We start from the raw sequence: 16,334 nt of genomic DNA on the forward strand, positions 1-16,334 counted from the left end.
ACTAGGGAAATAGTCAGGTAAACAAATTACAAAAATTTTCTAGAGATCTAAATTGTAATAGCTACTATGTAACAGATGTTTATTGAATGCTGGATACTGTGGTGAGTACTTCATGAACATTATTTCATTTAATCCTTCCACAACACTTTGGGATATATAATATCATCAATTTACAGATAAAGCAACTGGGTCTCAGAGAGCTTGAAATTTTGTATAAGATCTCACCCTCATGAGTGGAGGAGCCCAGGGCTTAAATGATGGTCTAATACCAAAAGCCTGTTCTCCTAATTAGCATGGGATGTTTGGGGAGAAGAAGGAAAAAAAAAAAAAGGTAAGCAAATAACTCCCAGGGTCACTTGAACTGAGCAATGTCTACAAGTGATGGTAGGACAGTCTGAGCAGAATAAAGCGCTTATACAGAGTTATGAAGGGATGAGAGAAGAGGGTAAGTTGTGAAAAACACAATTAGTGAGAATGGCAAGGTCAAGGCCATGTGCAGAGGTAGGTGGAGATGAGCCTGAAATCGTATAAAAGAACCAGAGCATTATGGGCCTTGTGTGCCAAGGTAAAGAGTTTGGACATCTCCTATGGGCACTGATTAATTACCAACATATTTTAGATAGATGAGTGATTTACCAATTAACTTTCTATAAAGATTACCCAAGAAAAATATTTTTGGAGGGTTTTCCTTATTACAAATTCGATCATTTAAAAACTTTCCATGCCTCCTTATTGTCTATAGTATAAAGTCCAAAACCCTTTCCAGTCTCATCTCTTACAATGACACCCATCCACATGCAGAAAAGCTCACAACTCCCATAATGCTGTGCTAGGCTGTTTATGCTCTTGCATTTGCTTGGTCCCTGTCTCTAAAGATGGCTTCTCTCCCTTGCTCCTGTTTGCCTATCACTTCTAGCCTCTGCAAGACCTTCAACAATCCCATTCCTTGTCTCCCCTCAATCCTTCCTTCACTGGACTAGTTACTTTTTCTTTTGTTCTCACAAACTCTTCCTCTATGTATCTATTAACACTTACCGCATTACTTTGTAATTATTTACATATCTGTTTCCCCCACTAAAACTCCTTAAGAGTTTTTAATCCCCAAGCCCAGTAAAGTAATTAGCACAGAATAAATGCCCAATAGTATGATGAATGTCTACACACCCACACCCACACGATTTAAAAAAGGGCGGGGGGGGGGGGGTGATAAGAAAAGTTTTCCTTGAAGAAATCTGGAGTATATAATAATAACAACAACAACAAAATACCAACATTAGCATCAGCTAACATTTACAGAGAGGTATGTGCCAGATACTGTCAAAATCCTTTATGTATATTAATTCAGTTAGACCTTACAATAGTCCTATGAGACAGATACTATTATGACCATTTTAGTGAGACACAGAGAAATCAATAACTTGCCCAAAGCTACTCAGCTAGTAAATGGGATACAAATATCACCCCAGGCAGTCTGGCCCCAGAGTTCAGCCTGTTAACCACGAACCACACTGTCTTGTTAGCACAAGCAAAAGACCACGAGGATAAGAAGAAAAAACTCAGTTCTAGCCCTGGTTCTTTTAAATCTCAATCTCTATTCTTTTTTTTTTTTTTTTTTTTTTTAAGATTTTTGTATTTATTTATTTGACAGAGACACAGCGAGAGAGGGAACATAAAACATAAGCAGGGGGGAGTGGGAGAGGGAGAAGCAGGCCTCCTGCAGAGCAGAGAGCCCGATGCGGGGCTCGATCCCAGGACTCTGGGATCATGACCTAAGCCGAAGGTACACGCTTAACAACTGAGCCACCCAGGCACTCCTCAATCTCTATTCTTAACACACTAAAAGTAAATCTACACAGAGAGAAAATAATTCCACTTTTTAAAATTTGTTTAATAAATTAGTAGTAACTGCATCAAACTTAAATGTGTAACCAATCTGAGAAGCCTTCCCTAACATCTCAGTTTGGATCAGGGCCCTCTTGCTGTATGCTCTTGGGGCTCCCTGTGCTTTTCCTTCCTAAGACTCATCCATGTGACGAAAAAGCTATGGGATTCTTTGAAGTTCCTCTTTCACTAAGCTCCACAGAGGTCCGTGTCTCTTTTACTCATCAGTGTGTCCACAGCACACAGTGGGCCCATACTAGACATATGAAGAATAGATATGTTCAAAAGGTCTTCCTCGGGCATCTGGGTAGCTCAGTCAGTTGAGCGTCCGACTCTTGATCTGGGCTCAGGTCATGACCTCAGGGTCATGAGACTGAACCCCACGTCAGGCTCCTCACTCAGCATGGAGTCAGCGTGAGGATTTCTCTTTCTCTCCCTCTGTCCTTCCCCCTGCTCATGCCCACGCATTTTCTCTCTCAAATAAATAAATCTTTAAAAAAAAAAAAAAAGGTCTTCTTCCCTATTCATTACCTTTTTTTCTGCTCACATTGTCATCACGCTAATGCAAATCATAATTTCTTAGTGCCTAAAATATTAAAATCTCTCCTATCTGATCTCTGCCTAGACTCCCCTATGGTTTTAATATATCACATGCAACACTGACAAATAAATCTTCCTAAAACATTCCTTTTCAATACGCATTCAATAAATATTATTAACTCCTACTTTGTGCCTGAAGAAAACCAGGATGTCACCCCAAAATATGCCACTTTGGCATACTGATTATTTTTAATTAAAGGCACTAAAACAGCAGGTACACAAGAACACTCTGACCCTCTTTTCTTCCTGAAAGCAGGAGATAAAACTCTCATGTGAAAGGCATCCTCACTGTAGCAGGAGGAAAAAAGACATTCTCATCACCAGAGACAGAGAATTTGGGACTGAGAAATCTGTGTAAACAAACCTTGTTAAACTAACCCTTATCTTCTTGGCTACTTCTTCACCGTTTACTAACCCCCAACCCAAACCCCTCTGTCTTGTTAATTCTTCACAAATGCATTGTTTCTTTGTCTAAAAGGTATAAACACCTGTTCTGTCACTTATTTGGGTCCTCATTCTCTTGTGAAGCTGCCCATACATATGTAAAAACTTAATAAAATTTGTATTCTTTTCTCCTGTTAATCTGCCTCATGTCAGTTTAATTCCAAGTAAGGCCTAGCCAGACACCAAAGAAGGTAGAGAGAAATTCTGCCTCTCCTACATACCAAATATATTTCACTGCTTAATAAAATCTTATGATTTCCTGGGGCGCCTGGGTGGCTCAGTTGGTTAAGCGACTGCCTTCGGCTCAGGTCATGATCCTGGAGTCCTGGGATCGAGTCCCTCATCAGGCTCCCTGCTCAGCAGGGAGCCTGCTTCTCCCTCTGACCCTCCTCCCTCTCATGCTCTCTCTCTATCATTCTCTCTCTCTCGATAAATAAAAATCCTTAAAAAAATTATTGAAAAAAAAATAAAATCTTATGATTTCCTAATGCCTACAGAATAAAGTTCAAAATGTCAAATTTGTCTGCTGAAATAAATGAGAAGGAAAGCCACCCCAGACCTGGGTTTCTAATCCCATTCCCCACTAAAAGAAATAGGGCTCCTCAGAGAAATGGCCAATTTCAGGGCTGGGAGAGAGTAATGGATGAACTTAGAATACATTGTTATGCCAGAAAGTAAGGAAGAGCTAAAAAAAAAAAAAGAAAAAAAAATTATAGAACCATGACAAAACAACATAGGGGCCACACGAAAGGGGCTCTCACTGTTCAAATCTGACACAGTTTGACCACCAAAATAATTAAGTACAGTGATGAGTTATAAACCATTTTTAAAAACTGAAATTATGAGTCCATAACAATAGGAAAGCAAAAAAGGAAGCTGAGGAGGAGGAGAGATGGATGGAGAGAGGGAAGGAAGAACAGGAAAGCCAATGACCAACTGGTAAAGAAGAAGGGAATGCTGGGGCGCCTGGGTGGCTCAGATGGTTAAGCATCTGCCTTCAGCTCAGATCATGATCCCAGGGTCCTGGGATTGAGCCCCGCATCGGGCTCCTGGCTGAGCAGGGAGCCTGCTTCTGCCTCTCCCCCTGCTCATGCTCTCTCTCTGTATCCTTGTGTCTCAAATGAATAAATAAATTAAAAAAAAAAAAAAAAAAAGAAGGGAATGCTGGAGTGGGAAAATCATTTTGCAGTCACTACGGTGAAGACTAGATGAGGCAAGAATGAACAATGAATGCTAAATTTAGGGGAAATTTTTGATAAGGAGCAAGATATTTGCATGGTCTTATAAGCAGATGTCTATTTACTGCAAAAAGAAGAAAAAATTTTATACAGTCAAAAAGTTGGACTACACCTTAACCTTTGACAAGATAATCAAAACTAACAGCACCTATGAAGGACAGAAAGACATCATGGGCCTCCAGATGTGATAACCTGAGAAGGACACATCTTCTAGGCAACACTCTGGCCCAGAATGCATAATTTCAATCTAATCACAAGAAAATATCAGGTAAAAATAACATGAAGAATAGTGTAGGTGAAAAAAAAGCTGGAGGATCTGTACTCTTCAAAAATACAAAGACATGTTGTGATGAAAAGAGGCTATACCAATATAACAACTAAATATAATATCTAATCCTAACTAGACCCTAAACTGGTGAAGGGGAAATGCTACAAAGGACATTACCAGGGCGCCTGGGTGGCTCAGTTGGTTAAGCGACTGCCTTCGGCTCAGGTCATGATCCTGGAGTCCCTGGATCGAGTCCCACATCGGGCTCCCTGCTCAGCAGGGAGCCTGCTTCACCCTCTGACCCTCCCCCCTCTCATGTGCTCTCTCTCTCTCATTCTCTCTGTCTTAAATAAATAAATAAAATCTTTAATAAAAAAAAAAAAAAAAAAAAGGACATTACCAGATCAACTGGCAAAACTGGAATTATAGATAGCAAGTGAACCAATATAAATTAATTAAGTTAACCACTATACTGTGGTTATGTAAATGAATATACTATTCTTCATTGAAGTATTCAGATGTAAAAGACCATAACTGATCTTCAAATCAATCATAAAAAAAAAAAAATGACACATACAGAGAGCAAGAGAAGAGAGAAGAAAGTGTCCCTTGTATTATTTTATTCTTGCAACTTTTTATAAGTTTGAAACTAGTTCCAAATAAAAAGTTAAAAGTTATATATGAACTCAACTAGACCTGCACCATCCAATACAATAGCCATTATCGACATGGGGCTGTAGAGTAGTTGAAATATGGTTAGTCCAAATTGAGACGTGCTGTTCATGCAAAATACACACCAGATTTCAAAGACTTAGTCCAAAAAAAAAAAAAAAAAAAGGAATGTAAGATATCTGAATAATAATTTTTATACTGATTACACATTGAATATTTTAGATATATTGGGTCAAAAGAAATATATTTTAAAAATTAATTTCACTTTTTACTTTAAATGTGGCTACTAGAAACTTTATTTTTTTTTTAAGATTTATTTATTTACTTAAGAGAGAGAGTTCACGAGCGAGGGTAGGGGCAGAGGGAGAGAGAGAATCCCAAGCAGACTTCCCGCTGAGTACAGAGCCCAAAGCAGGGCTTGATCCCAAGACCCTGAGATCATGACCTGAGCAGAAACCAAGAGTTGGATGCTTAACAGACTGAGCCACCCAGGCGCCCTTTTGTTGTTGTTTTTAAAGATTCATTTATTTATTTGAGAGAGAGAGACTTTAAATTATGTATGTAACTCACATTTGCACTGAACAGGGCTGAGCTAGACAATCAAGAATCTCCACAATGGGGTGCCACATTATCTTTGCAAATGTCTTTCTCAATTTCTTTCTGCCCTAAACATATCTCTTATCTCTAAAAGTCACTTGGTTTAAGCTACTTGAGGGTAAGGATTGTATCTTATTCACTGCTGTACCCCCAGTTTCTAGCACAAAGCAAGTGTTATAAATATCTGTTTATTAAAAGGCTATATGCAAAGGAAAGAGGGAGGGCAGGAAGAATGAACTTATTCCCATTTCTGTGTCTTGCTTATACTGTTACTCCTTCCTAAAAAGAAACCTTCCTCTCTAAGACCTCTCCTAAACACACACATTCTTCAAAACCCCATCTCATGCTCATTTTCTCCAAGACTCCCCGCTCTCACAGGCTGGTTCCGATCTTTCCTCCCCTGTACTACTACAGCCTTCATTGTCTATATCATTTTCTTTGGCACTTAATCATATCCTTGAGGAAGAAGTTAGGTCTCATATTTTCCCCCTATCTTCCACAGTGATTAGCACAGTGCTAACCATATCAATTTGAGTAGTGGAGGAAAGGGTAACAAGGTGCCAGAAAAAGGGAAATGGATTGTGCTGGGAAAATTTGGCTCTTGTCTCAGTTTTGACATCTACTAACTGTGTTGCCTTAGATTATCAGTTAATCTGTTTTTATTTCTCGTTTTTAAAATCAGACCTGCTGACCATAAAAAAAAAGCCTTTTATTTCTACAATTCTATAATAATTAAGTCCATTGTTTTCTTTGGCAATGGTGTTGATATATACCAGTGAAAGGAAATCTAATACACTAAGAGTAAATTTCTTAAGAAAGAAATAGCAATAAAGTTTACAAACTGCCTAAAGTACTAAATACTGATCATTTATTCTGTCTGGTCATCAAGCACTTTATTTTTTCTTTCTTTTAAAGATTTTATTTTTAAGTAACCTCCACATCCAATGTGGGGCTGGAACCTAAAACCCTGAGATCAAGAGTCACATGCTCCAGGATGAGCCAGCCGGGTGCACCATGGTCATCAAGCACTTCAAATTCATAGTTCTCTTCAAAGGACCATTAAGCAAAATAGTCAACACATACATACTGGAACTACCTTAAAATTTTTCTTTTCTAATTCAGACCCTTTCAAGCCTCAAAAAGACAACTTTTAATAAGCTAATGGAAAAAAAAAGAAGAAGGAAGAGGAGGAGAAAAACCAGAAACAAATTTTCTGTAAAGTACCCTTGGGACCTTACTGGTGATATTCAAACACTCTGAGTTACAACTGATTGTAAGCACATTGTCTGTATCTTCTTTCAAAAATGCTTTTTTAAAGGACACTATTCAGAAGAAAATAACAACAGTTAAAAGGAAAAGGTCATCTAAAAACAGAACGTTAAAAGAATGCAATATAATTTCAAAGCATGGAGACCATTTCAAACGAATCTCTAAATTAGCAACTTTCATCTTAATCTTGTATTTTATTACCTCTGCTGAGAAACAAGATTATCAGTGTGGGGTAAAACAAAATGGTTGTCACGTTACATAATGTAAAGATTCTAGTTATATTTGCTAGTAAATACCACCTGTGGACTTAATAAAATGTATATGGTAGGTTCTAAACTAGTAATACAAATCACCAGATTTCTTTAAGGCTTTTATCAAAATGCCCCTATTAAATGCTGAGATTTAACACTGACCCATCTGCAAGATAAATGCTGAACTCCTCTGAAAGGACTCTAGATCCTCTAGGGATCTAGTCTGTAGCTACCCAGGCAGCTTCATCTCCCACTAATCCCTGCACATCATTTCACTTCCTAAACTTAATTGTTCACACTCCTCCTACTATTACCTGCCCCTTTCATGACTTCATGCCTTGGCATTTGCTGCTCCCTCTGCCTGACATGCTCTTCCTTCTTTGGAGCTGAGAATATGACCTCCTCCCAGAAGCTTGTCCTGATGGTCCCAACACCTTCACACAGAGTAGCACTCAGGGCACTCTTCATTCTTCTATTACAGAGCATTGTAATCACTTTCAGATGTCCACTTCCCCTACCTGGCTGTGAGTTTTAAAGGCAGGACCCATACCTTCTTAACTGTTTCCCAGTCCCTTGCATAAGTTTGGTGTTTCCTGACACTCACTATAAATACACAGGGTTATAAAAGTAACTGTGAGAAACAATTCAAATTTTCCTATTAAAAGAGTATACACATTTAACACAGTGGTTCTCAATCAGGGGCAATTTTGTCCTTAGGAAACATATGGTAAAGCATGAAGATAATTTTGGTTGTCACAAAAGAGGAAAGGGATGGGGGAGGGGGTGTACTGGCATGAAGTGAGTAGAAGCCAGAGGGATGCTGCTGAACATCTTAGAATGCAAAAGAACAGCCCCCCCACCAACAACAAAGAATTATCCAGTCACACACGTCAATAGTACCTTGGTTAAGAAAGTCAGTTGTCAAGTGACTTATTCATATGTGATGATCCCACATCACATCTCAGCAATAATCAGAATTTCAATTTTGCAATTTCAATAGAAACTTCTGTAACAGTTGTGTATGCACATGGTCTTTATATAAAAATGATCCTTATACAATGGTAATGCTTAACAACATTAAACCAAGAGTACTGGAAAGCATCCCGTATTTCTGAAAATTAATCTATAACTACCAGAAGCTATTCTTTTTTTCAAAGTTTTTTTGTTGTTGTTGTTTTGTTTTTTTTTAATAATCTCTACACCCAACATGAGGATTGAACTCATGACCCCAAGGTCAAGAGTCACATGCTCCCGGGACTGAGCCAGCCAGGCACCCCTACCAGAAGCTACGCTTAAGTCAGTAAACACTTTATTTTATTCGTAAACTTTAAAGCAAACCATAGGCAAACTAATTTTCAGATGTGGAACTATGACAGAAACACAGTCATGAGGTAATCAGTTCCTCCAGGTCCGACAGAAGGAAAATCTTCAAGTACAACAAGTAAATCATGCACAGATGTCTTTACTGTTGAACACAGGAACTGACGGCAAGAGTAAAGGGCATGCCCCTGCTATTGCCAAAATCATCAGCTTATCGAGATTTTAAAAAACCACTGCAAAAAATCATCAGATGTCAATACAGGGTGGTAGACACAAAAGTTAACTATTTCTCCCCCTGATATATGACCAAGTTTCACCTGACTTGAACATTTCACAAAGCTATGCAGGATCCAAGAACACTCCCTTTCTATACAGTGGATGACTCAACTGTCTTTGGCACATTCCTTGACTGAATACTACAAATTCACTAATTTCTTTTGTCCTTTGAACTGGTTATTCTACTCCCTCAGTAACCAACTGAGTTTGGCCCAACTTTTCAATCATTTACATTTTGTTGCACCCTCTCAGTTTAAAAATAAAAGGCTACCCAAAACAAAAACTTGAGTACAGCAACTCTTGTAGGAAATGATACTCTATTATCCTAGGAACTGATTTCTAAACAATACACATACAGCTTTCCAATGCTCTTGTCTTTATATCTTAAGGTTTTTCCAGCTATCGAATAGGGATAGCACTGGCAGAAAGTGAAGGAGTTAAGTGTCTGTCACTGGATAAAGCTTACTGCGAATATATTCTTGGAGAGCTCAAAAAAGGTACTGGGCTGAAAGGGCGAAACGCATTTTTAATTGGGGGGAAAAAAAGTTTCCAACAGTGAGTAATATCTTCCTTCTCAGCTGATTTTGCCAGTAAGTGTCGGTACCACGATTGGGCCCGAGCTAGGCCGGGTTTCACCACATTACCCTGCAAAACCGCAGCCGAATGTGGCAGGTGCGAGCAAAGTTGGGGGGCGCGGTGGGCGGGGAGGGGGGAGAGGCTGAGCAAGCCTCCCGCAATCTCCCACGGGGCGCTCTCCACCCGGCTGGAGGCACTAACTCTCCATTTGCACTGCCATTCCCGGAGCTGGAAGGAACGCGCCGGCACCACACCCTCCCGCCCCGCCGCCCGTCTCACTGACAGCCCCGCGCGGGAGCACGACGCCGGGCCTGGGCGCGCGGGACCGCCCGGGGACTCGGCGCCCGCGCGGGCTCCGGCCTGCCTGCCCCACCCGCCCTCCCTGCCCCCGCGGCCCGCCCCCGGGCCGGACGGCCGAGGCCTAACCACCTCCCGGGCTGCGGGGCCTACAGAAGGAAGGAGCCCGCGCTAAGGAGCGGCACCCGGGCCGCCGCCTCGGCTCCTCAGCGCGGCGGCGGCGCCCGCAGCCCCGGCTCGGGCTCTCCGGCTCACGTGCTGCCGGAAAGACGGTTTCACTCTCTTACCCTCTGCAAAATCCTCCTAAACATGGTTTAAACACCACCCGGGCCGCCGCGGTGACTCTCCGGACCCTACGCGGGACCACTCACTACTCCGAGGAGCGCGAGCGGGAGAGACGGAGTCGGGAAGGGACGGGGGAGGAGGTCGGGGCTAGACGGTGGCGGGAGCCGCTCGGGCGGCCCCGACTTCCCCACAGGCGGTGAGAAGCAGCGCGCGCCAGCGAGCGACGAGGTAGCCTGCGAGCGCCCGCCCGCCGGCCGGGCCGCCCCCGTAACTGACAGCTGGGCGGACCCGCCCGCCGCCGCCACGCCCTCCCGGTCTGTCCATCCGCGAGGGGCGGGGCCTCAAGGGGCCTGGCCCGGAACTGCGACCAATCGGAAGCGGCGGCGGCGTGGGCGGCTGCGTGACGGACAGGCGGCAGGACGCTGGCGCCGCCGCTCCTTCCGGCGGGCAAGGGGACGCCGCGGCGGCCGAGCGCACGCCCGCGCTCCGTCAGAGGCCGTGCCCGCGCGCCGGCCGCGAGCCCGCCGGGGAGGCGGGTGGGGAGACCAGGGCCAGGCCTGGGGATGTCCCTGACCTCGGCGGGAGGAGGGGTTCGGGGGGTGGGTACCTGAGGCAGCAGCTCAGGCTGCTTTGTAAAATTTGTCACCATGACCCTGGTCTTGACCTAGCCTGGACAGGATCCTCATTTCTGCTGGGAGCGCTTAGACCCTGGGTGAAAGCAAAGGATAGAATCGCAGACACGATTAACCTGCCTGTTGGGCTTCCCTCCTCTTTGTTCAACCGTCGGTTTCTTTGCTCCCTTGCTTCTAATTTCAGCCAAAGAGAAAGTAAAGAATCAGAAGAAAGAATAGGGAAGAAACTGGAATTTGAGTTGGCAAGAGAAGTTTAGGGTTGTCCTTTTTGGACCATAGCATCAATATTTAATTGACTGATGTCACTAACATGTTACACTTTCTCTTTCTAAAGCCCTTGCGTGGCCCATTCCCCTAAGGAATATTAAGTCCTATTCTGATAATAGTCATATAAAGTGAATCAACATTAATGCGTCTGTTTCATAAAATAATAATAATAATAATAAGGTCACAGATAAACAGGACGTGGACTTCAAATTGACTTCCAGGCACCACGTCATTATTTAAACTCAAAAATCACAGCTCCGGGGGCGCCTGGGTGGCTCAGTCAGTTAAGCGTGGGACTCTGGATCTCCGGCTTAGGTCTGTGATCTCCGGGTGGTGTGAGCTATTCTCCCTCTCTCTAAAATAAATAAATCTTAAAAAAAAAAAAAAAGTCACAGCTGGGAAGTCCCACCATTCTGCTAGCATTCACAGGTTTTGAGGTTCAGGCGTTTTACCCTGGGAGGAAGAGAGAAAACTTTAATATTGTTTAAATAAGGAAAGAAACGGAATAATGCAATTGACCTTGCTGGGAGAGCTACCCAAGCATGAATGGAGTGCTTTCTTCCAGATCGTTTGAAAAGGTGCAGCAAATATTTTCAAATGAGTTAATGTAAAATGTTTCATAAAGTATTATATGGTGTAATATGTTTCCATTCTAGACATGTTCTGTTTTTTATTGTGTGTGTGTCCATAGTGCAGCAAAATAGTAGTACCTACAACTAATACATTATTAATCACTATTGATAACGATGCATTTAAATATTTCCAGACAAACATAGCAAAGCACACACTTTCCATCTTTCCAGACACAGGTGCTTTATTTTCAGACAACATGGGAAATACTTTGACCAACGTAGGGTGATAAAACTATGTGGCATAATAAATATAATATTGGTCTCTGTACCAAGGTCCTGACACAGAGTTCCTAAGACCCTTGTAATTTCCTGACTGAAAGGGTGCTAGGAGCATCTTTTGTTCTAATATTTAATCTTTGACCCTGATTCCTGATGCCAAAGCTTCTAAGACCCTTGGAACAGCCACAGGGATAAGAGTGTCTGTATGCTAATGAGGCAACTGGTTGGGGGTCACTAGATAGTTTTAGAATGGAGTCTAATCTCCAGAAAGATCATGGCATGATTAGAAAGTTGCAATTTTCAGGCTGACCATCCCCCCACCTCCAGGAGGGAAGAAAGGCTGGAACAGTTAATCACTAATGGTCACTGATTTCATCAATCCTGGCTATGTAATAGAACCTCCATAAAAAACCTAAACTATGAGATTTGGAGAGCTTCCAGGTCAGTGAACACATCAAGATACTAGAAGGATGATGTGCCAGAAGAGAACAGGGAAGATCCTGTTCCCCTTCCCCCATATCTTGCCCTATGCATCCCTTCCACTTGGCTGCTCCTGAGTTGCATCTTTTATAACAAACCAGTCATGGTAAGTAAAGTGTTTCCCTAAGTTCTGTGAGCTGTTACAGTGAATTATCAAACCTGAGGAGGGTGTTGTGGGAACTATAGCCAGTTGGTCCAAAGCAAAGGTGACAACCTGGAACTTGTGACTGGTGTCCGAAGTTGGGGGGTGGGGGGGCAATCCTGTAGGACTGAGCCCTGAACTTGGAGGGTCTGCACTAACTCCAGGTAGTTAGTATCAGAATTGAATTTAATTGTAGGACACCCAATTGGAGTCCAGAGAATTGGCAAATCACTTGGTATAGAATAAAACCCCACACATTAGGTGTTAGAAATGTTATACGTAGGGGCACCTGCCAGCTCAGTCAGTAAAGCATGTGACTCTTCATCTTGGGGTTGTGGGTTGAGCCCCACGTTGGATGTAGAGATTACTTAAAAATGAAAAAAAAATCCTAAAAAAAGTGTGTTGTAAATAGAGAAAGGAAACAGGTTTTCTTTTTTCCCATTTAAAGTGATATTTGTTTCTTTTTTTATTATTCAAAAGTTAATTTAGTTTAAAGCTGCTTATTAATGTCACATGCTAAAGCCTTCTACATTGGAATTCTCCTGTGGAATTTTTTGCCTAATCATGTAAGACACTCTCAATCTGTTCAGCTAGATGGGTTATTCAAAGGCTTGCATGCTCCCCTGCAGCTTATGATATGACTGGGATAAGACCCTAGAGAGCTTAATTGCTCAAAAGTAAATAAGCAATGGGTGAGACATAATAATGTCTCTAATTTAGCAGCTCCCACACATAACTGCTCTGCTTACCCTGCCTGGCCACTAATCCCTGTCTATTCAGCTCTCTTACATTCATATTCCATTAATTCTTTTACTCCATCAAGATCTCCAGCCCATTGGCTCCTCTCACCTTCTTACTATCAACCATTTCTAGATCCACATTTCCATCAAAATCTCACTTAAAGTCCATGATCCAACTTTATAGCTCCCCATCTTATGAATATGCTTAACTTCTTCCCCTTTCTCTTCTTTGTCCATTGTTTTCATGTGGCAGAACCCGAAGCACCCACTGTGCGCCACGCGGGAGCAGGGGAAGGGCGCTAGAGGCGCACATGTGCAGCGGGGGCTACCGCGCTCACCTCACCCTAATACCGCAGCGCTCGGAGAGGCACTCCGCACTCTCTGCAGCTACCCTGTTTCCCTTGCCTGGTCTGCTTTCTCTTCTCTGCTCTTTCTTTGTCCAAAATGGCTTTTACATCTGGGGTGCTTCACTGTCTTGCCTTGCCTTTTCTTCTTAGGCCACTCCAATCAAGCAATCAAGCCTCCTTCTCAAAAAAAAAAAAAAAAGCCTCCTCACCTACTCCAATGAGACTGCTCAGGTTAATGTTAATGACCCACTTGTTGCCTAATCCACGAACAACTTTATTGCTTTGACTTTATTTGACTCTTGTTTACACTGAGAACAGTTGACCATTCTCTCCTCAAATTATTTTATTCTCTTGGCTTCCTTGACAATACACTTTCTGGCTTTTCTCCTCGATGATCATTCCTTCTCAGACCCCTTTGACTTTTCTACTGCATAACTTAATGTTAGAGTGCCCCTGCTTTGTTCTAGGGTCCCTCTTTTTATCTGTCCCACACAGCCTAGAGGTGATCTCAACCAGTCTCCTGGCTTTAAATCTCAACTGTCTGCCCAAGACCCCCAAGCCTGTATCATCTGCATTGACGTCTCCCCAGATTTCCAGACCTGCACAACAAACCATCTACATAGTTCTCCTTGGAGATCTAATGAGCATCTCTAACTTAACATGGCCCAAACAAAGCTGTTTCATTTTTATTTTCAAAATTGCTTCTCTGCCAGTTTTCCTGTCTCAGTATATACTACCACCAGGAACTTAGTTGGATTAAACCAAAAATCTTGGAGTTATCTTTGATTTCTCTCTTTATCTTATCACTTCCCCTTCTTCCAGCCAATCCACCAGAAAATCCTGATAGGTCTTCCTCCAAAGCATATCCTAAATCTGCCACTTCTTTCCATTATCCCCCTGGTCCATAGTACCTTCATCTTGTCCAGACCACCATTAAGAGTTTCCCGGTTGGTCTCCCTATTTCTACTTTGGCTTCCCTATAATCCATAAACTACACAGCAGCAAAGAACAACTTTTAAAAATGTAAATCAAATAATATCACTGTCCTCCTTAATTGAAGCTTCCCATCACAATCACAATAAAATCCAAATACTTTATCCTGGCTCACACACCTTGTTGATCTGGCCCTGCCCACTTCTCTGCTTTCCATTTATAACACTCTCCCCTTGGTTTACTATGTCTCAGCCTCAATGAACTTTTATTCCTCAGTTGCACTAAGGTCATTCCTGCCTTTGTGCCAACTAGTTCCTATTTAGGAAATATTGTTCCCTTAAGGAGTCGATCCCATTTACAATTGCACCCAAAACCATAAAATACCTAGGAATAAACCCAACCAAAGAGGCAAAGGATCTGTACTCAAAAAACTACAGACTACTCATGAAAGAAATTGAGGAAGACACAAAGAAATGGAAAAACGTTCCACGCTCATGGATTGGAAGAACAAATATTGTAAAAATGTCTATGCTACCTAGAGCAATCTACACATTTAATGCAATTCCTATCAAAATACCATCAACTTTTGGGGCGCCTGGGTGGCTCAGTTGGTTAAGCAACTGCCTTCGGCTCAGGTCATGATCCCAGGGTCCTGGGATCGAGTCCCACATCGGGCTCCCGGCTCAGCAGGGAGCCTGCTTCTCCCTCTGACCCTCTCCCCTCTCATGCTGTTTCTCTCTCTCTCTCTTTCTCTCAAATAAATGAATAAATAAAATATTTTTAAAAAAAATACCATCAACTTTTTTCAAAGGAATGGAAGAAATCATCCTAAAATTTGTACGGAACCAGAAAAGACTCCAAATAGCCAGAGGAATGTTGAAAAAGAAATCCAAAACTGGTGGCATCATAATTCCAGACATTAAGCTCTATTACAAAGCCGTATCATCAAGACAGTATGGTATTGGCACAAAAAACAGACACATAGATCAATGGAACAGAATAGAAAACCCAGAAATGGACCCTCAACTCTATGGTCAACTAATCTTCGACAAAGCAGGAAAGAATATCCAATGGAAAAAAGAGTCTCTTCAAAAATTGGTGTTGGGAAAATTGGACGGCTACATGCAGAAGAATGAAACTGGACCATTTCCTTATACCACACACAAAAATAGACTCAAAATGGATGAAAGACCTAAATGTGAGACATGAATCTATCAAAATCCTAGAGGAGAACACAGGCAGCAAGCTCTGTGACCTCAGCCGCAGCAACTTCTTGCTAGACACATCTCCAAAGGCAAGGGAAACAAAGGCAAAAACGAACTCTTGGGACTTCATAAAGATAAAAAGCTTTTGCACAGCAAAGGAAACAGTCGACAAAATCAAAGACAACCAACAGAATGGGAGAAGATACTTGCAAATGACATCTCAGATAAAGGGCTAATATCCAAAACCTATAAAGAACTTATCAAACTCAACACCCAAAGAACAAATAATCCAATCAAGAAATGGGCAGAAGACATGAACAGACATTTCTCCAAAGAAGACACAAATGGCCAACAGACACATGAAAAAGTGCTCAACATCACTTGGCACTAGGGAAATACAAATCAAAACCACAATGAGATTCCACCTCACACCAGTCAGAATGGCTAAAATTAACAAATCAGGAAATGACAGATGTTGGTGAGGATGCAAAGAAAGGGGAACCCTCCTACACTGTTGGTGGGAATGCAAGCTGGTGCGGCCACTCTGGAAAACAGTATGGAGGTTCCTCAAAAAGTTGAAAATAGAGCTACCCTATAACCCAGCAATTGCACTATTGCACTACTGGGTATTTCCCCAAAGATACAAATGCAGTGATCCAAAGGGGCACCTGCACCCCAATGTTTATAGCAGCAATGTCCATAATAGCCAAACTACGGAAAGAGCCCAGATGTCCATCGACAGATGAATGGATAAAGAAGATGT

At 42.2% G+C, this 16,334-nt stretch overlaps 1 protein-coding gene across 1 annotated transcript in view; it reads right to left on the minus strand.

The window, feature by feature from the left end:
* The window catches only part of EEA1 (early endosome antigen 1), a 127,406-nt gene extending 117,179 nt beyond the window's left edge, over positions 1-10,227 (minus strand). The window contains exon 1 of the mRNA XM_032416188.1: positions 9,977-10,227. Coding sequence (XP_032272079.1) covers positions 9,977-10,000 — 24 coding nt within the window. The 5' untranslated portion in view covers positions 10,001-10,227. The remainder of the gene's footprint in view (positions 1-9,976) is intronic.
* Between the last annotated feature and the right edge of the window lie 6,107 nt (positions 10,228-16,334).

Source organism: Phoca vitulina, unplaced genomic scaffold (genome assembly GCF_004348235.1).
Source record: "Phoca vitulina isolate PV1807 unplaced genomic scaffold, GSC_HSeal_1.0 scaffold19, whole genome shotgun sequence".
Classification (NCBI taxonomy): domain Eukaryota; kingdom Metazoa; phylum Chordata; class Mammalia; order Carnivora; family Phocidae; genus Phoca; species Phoca vitulina.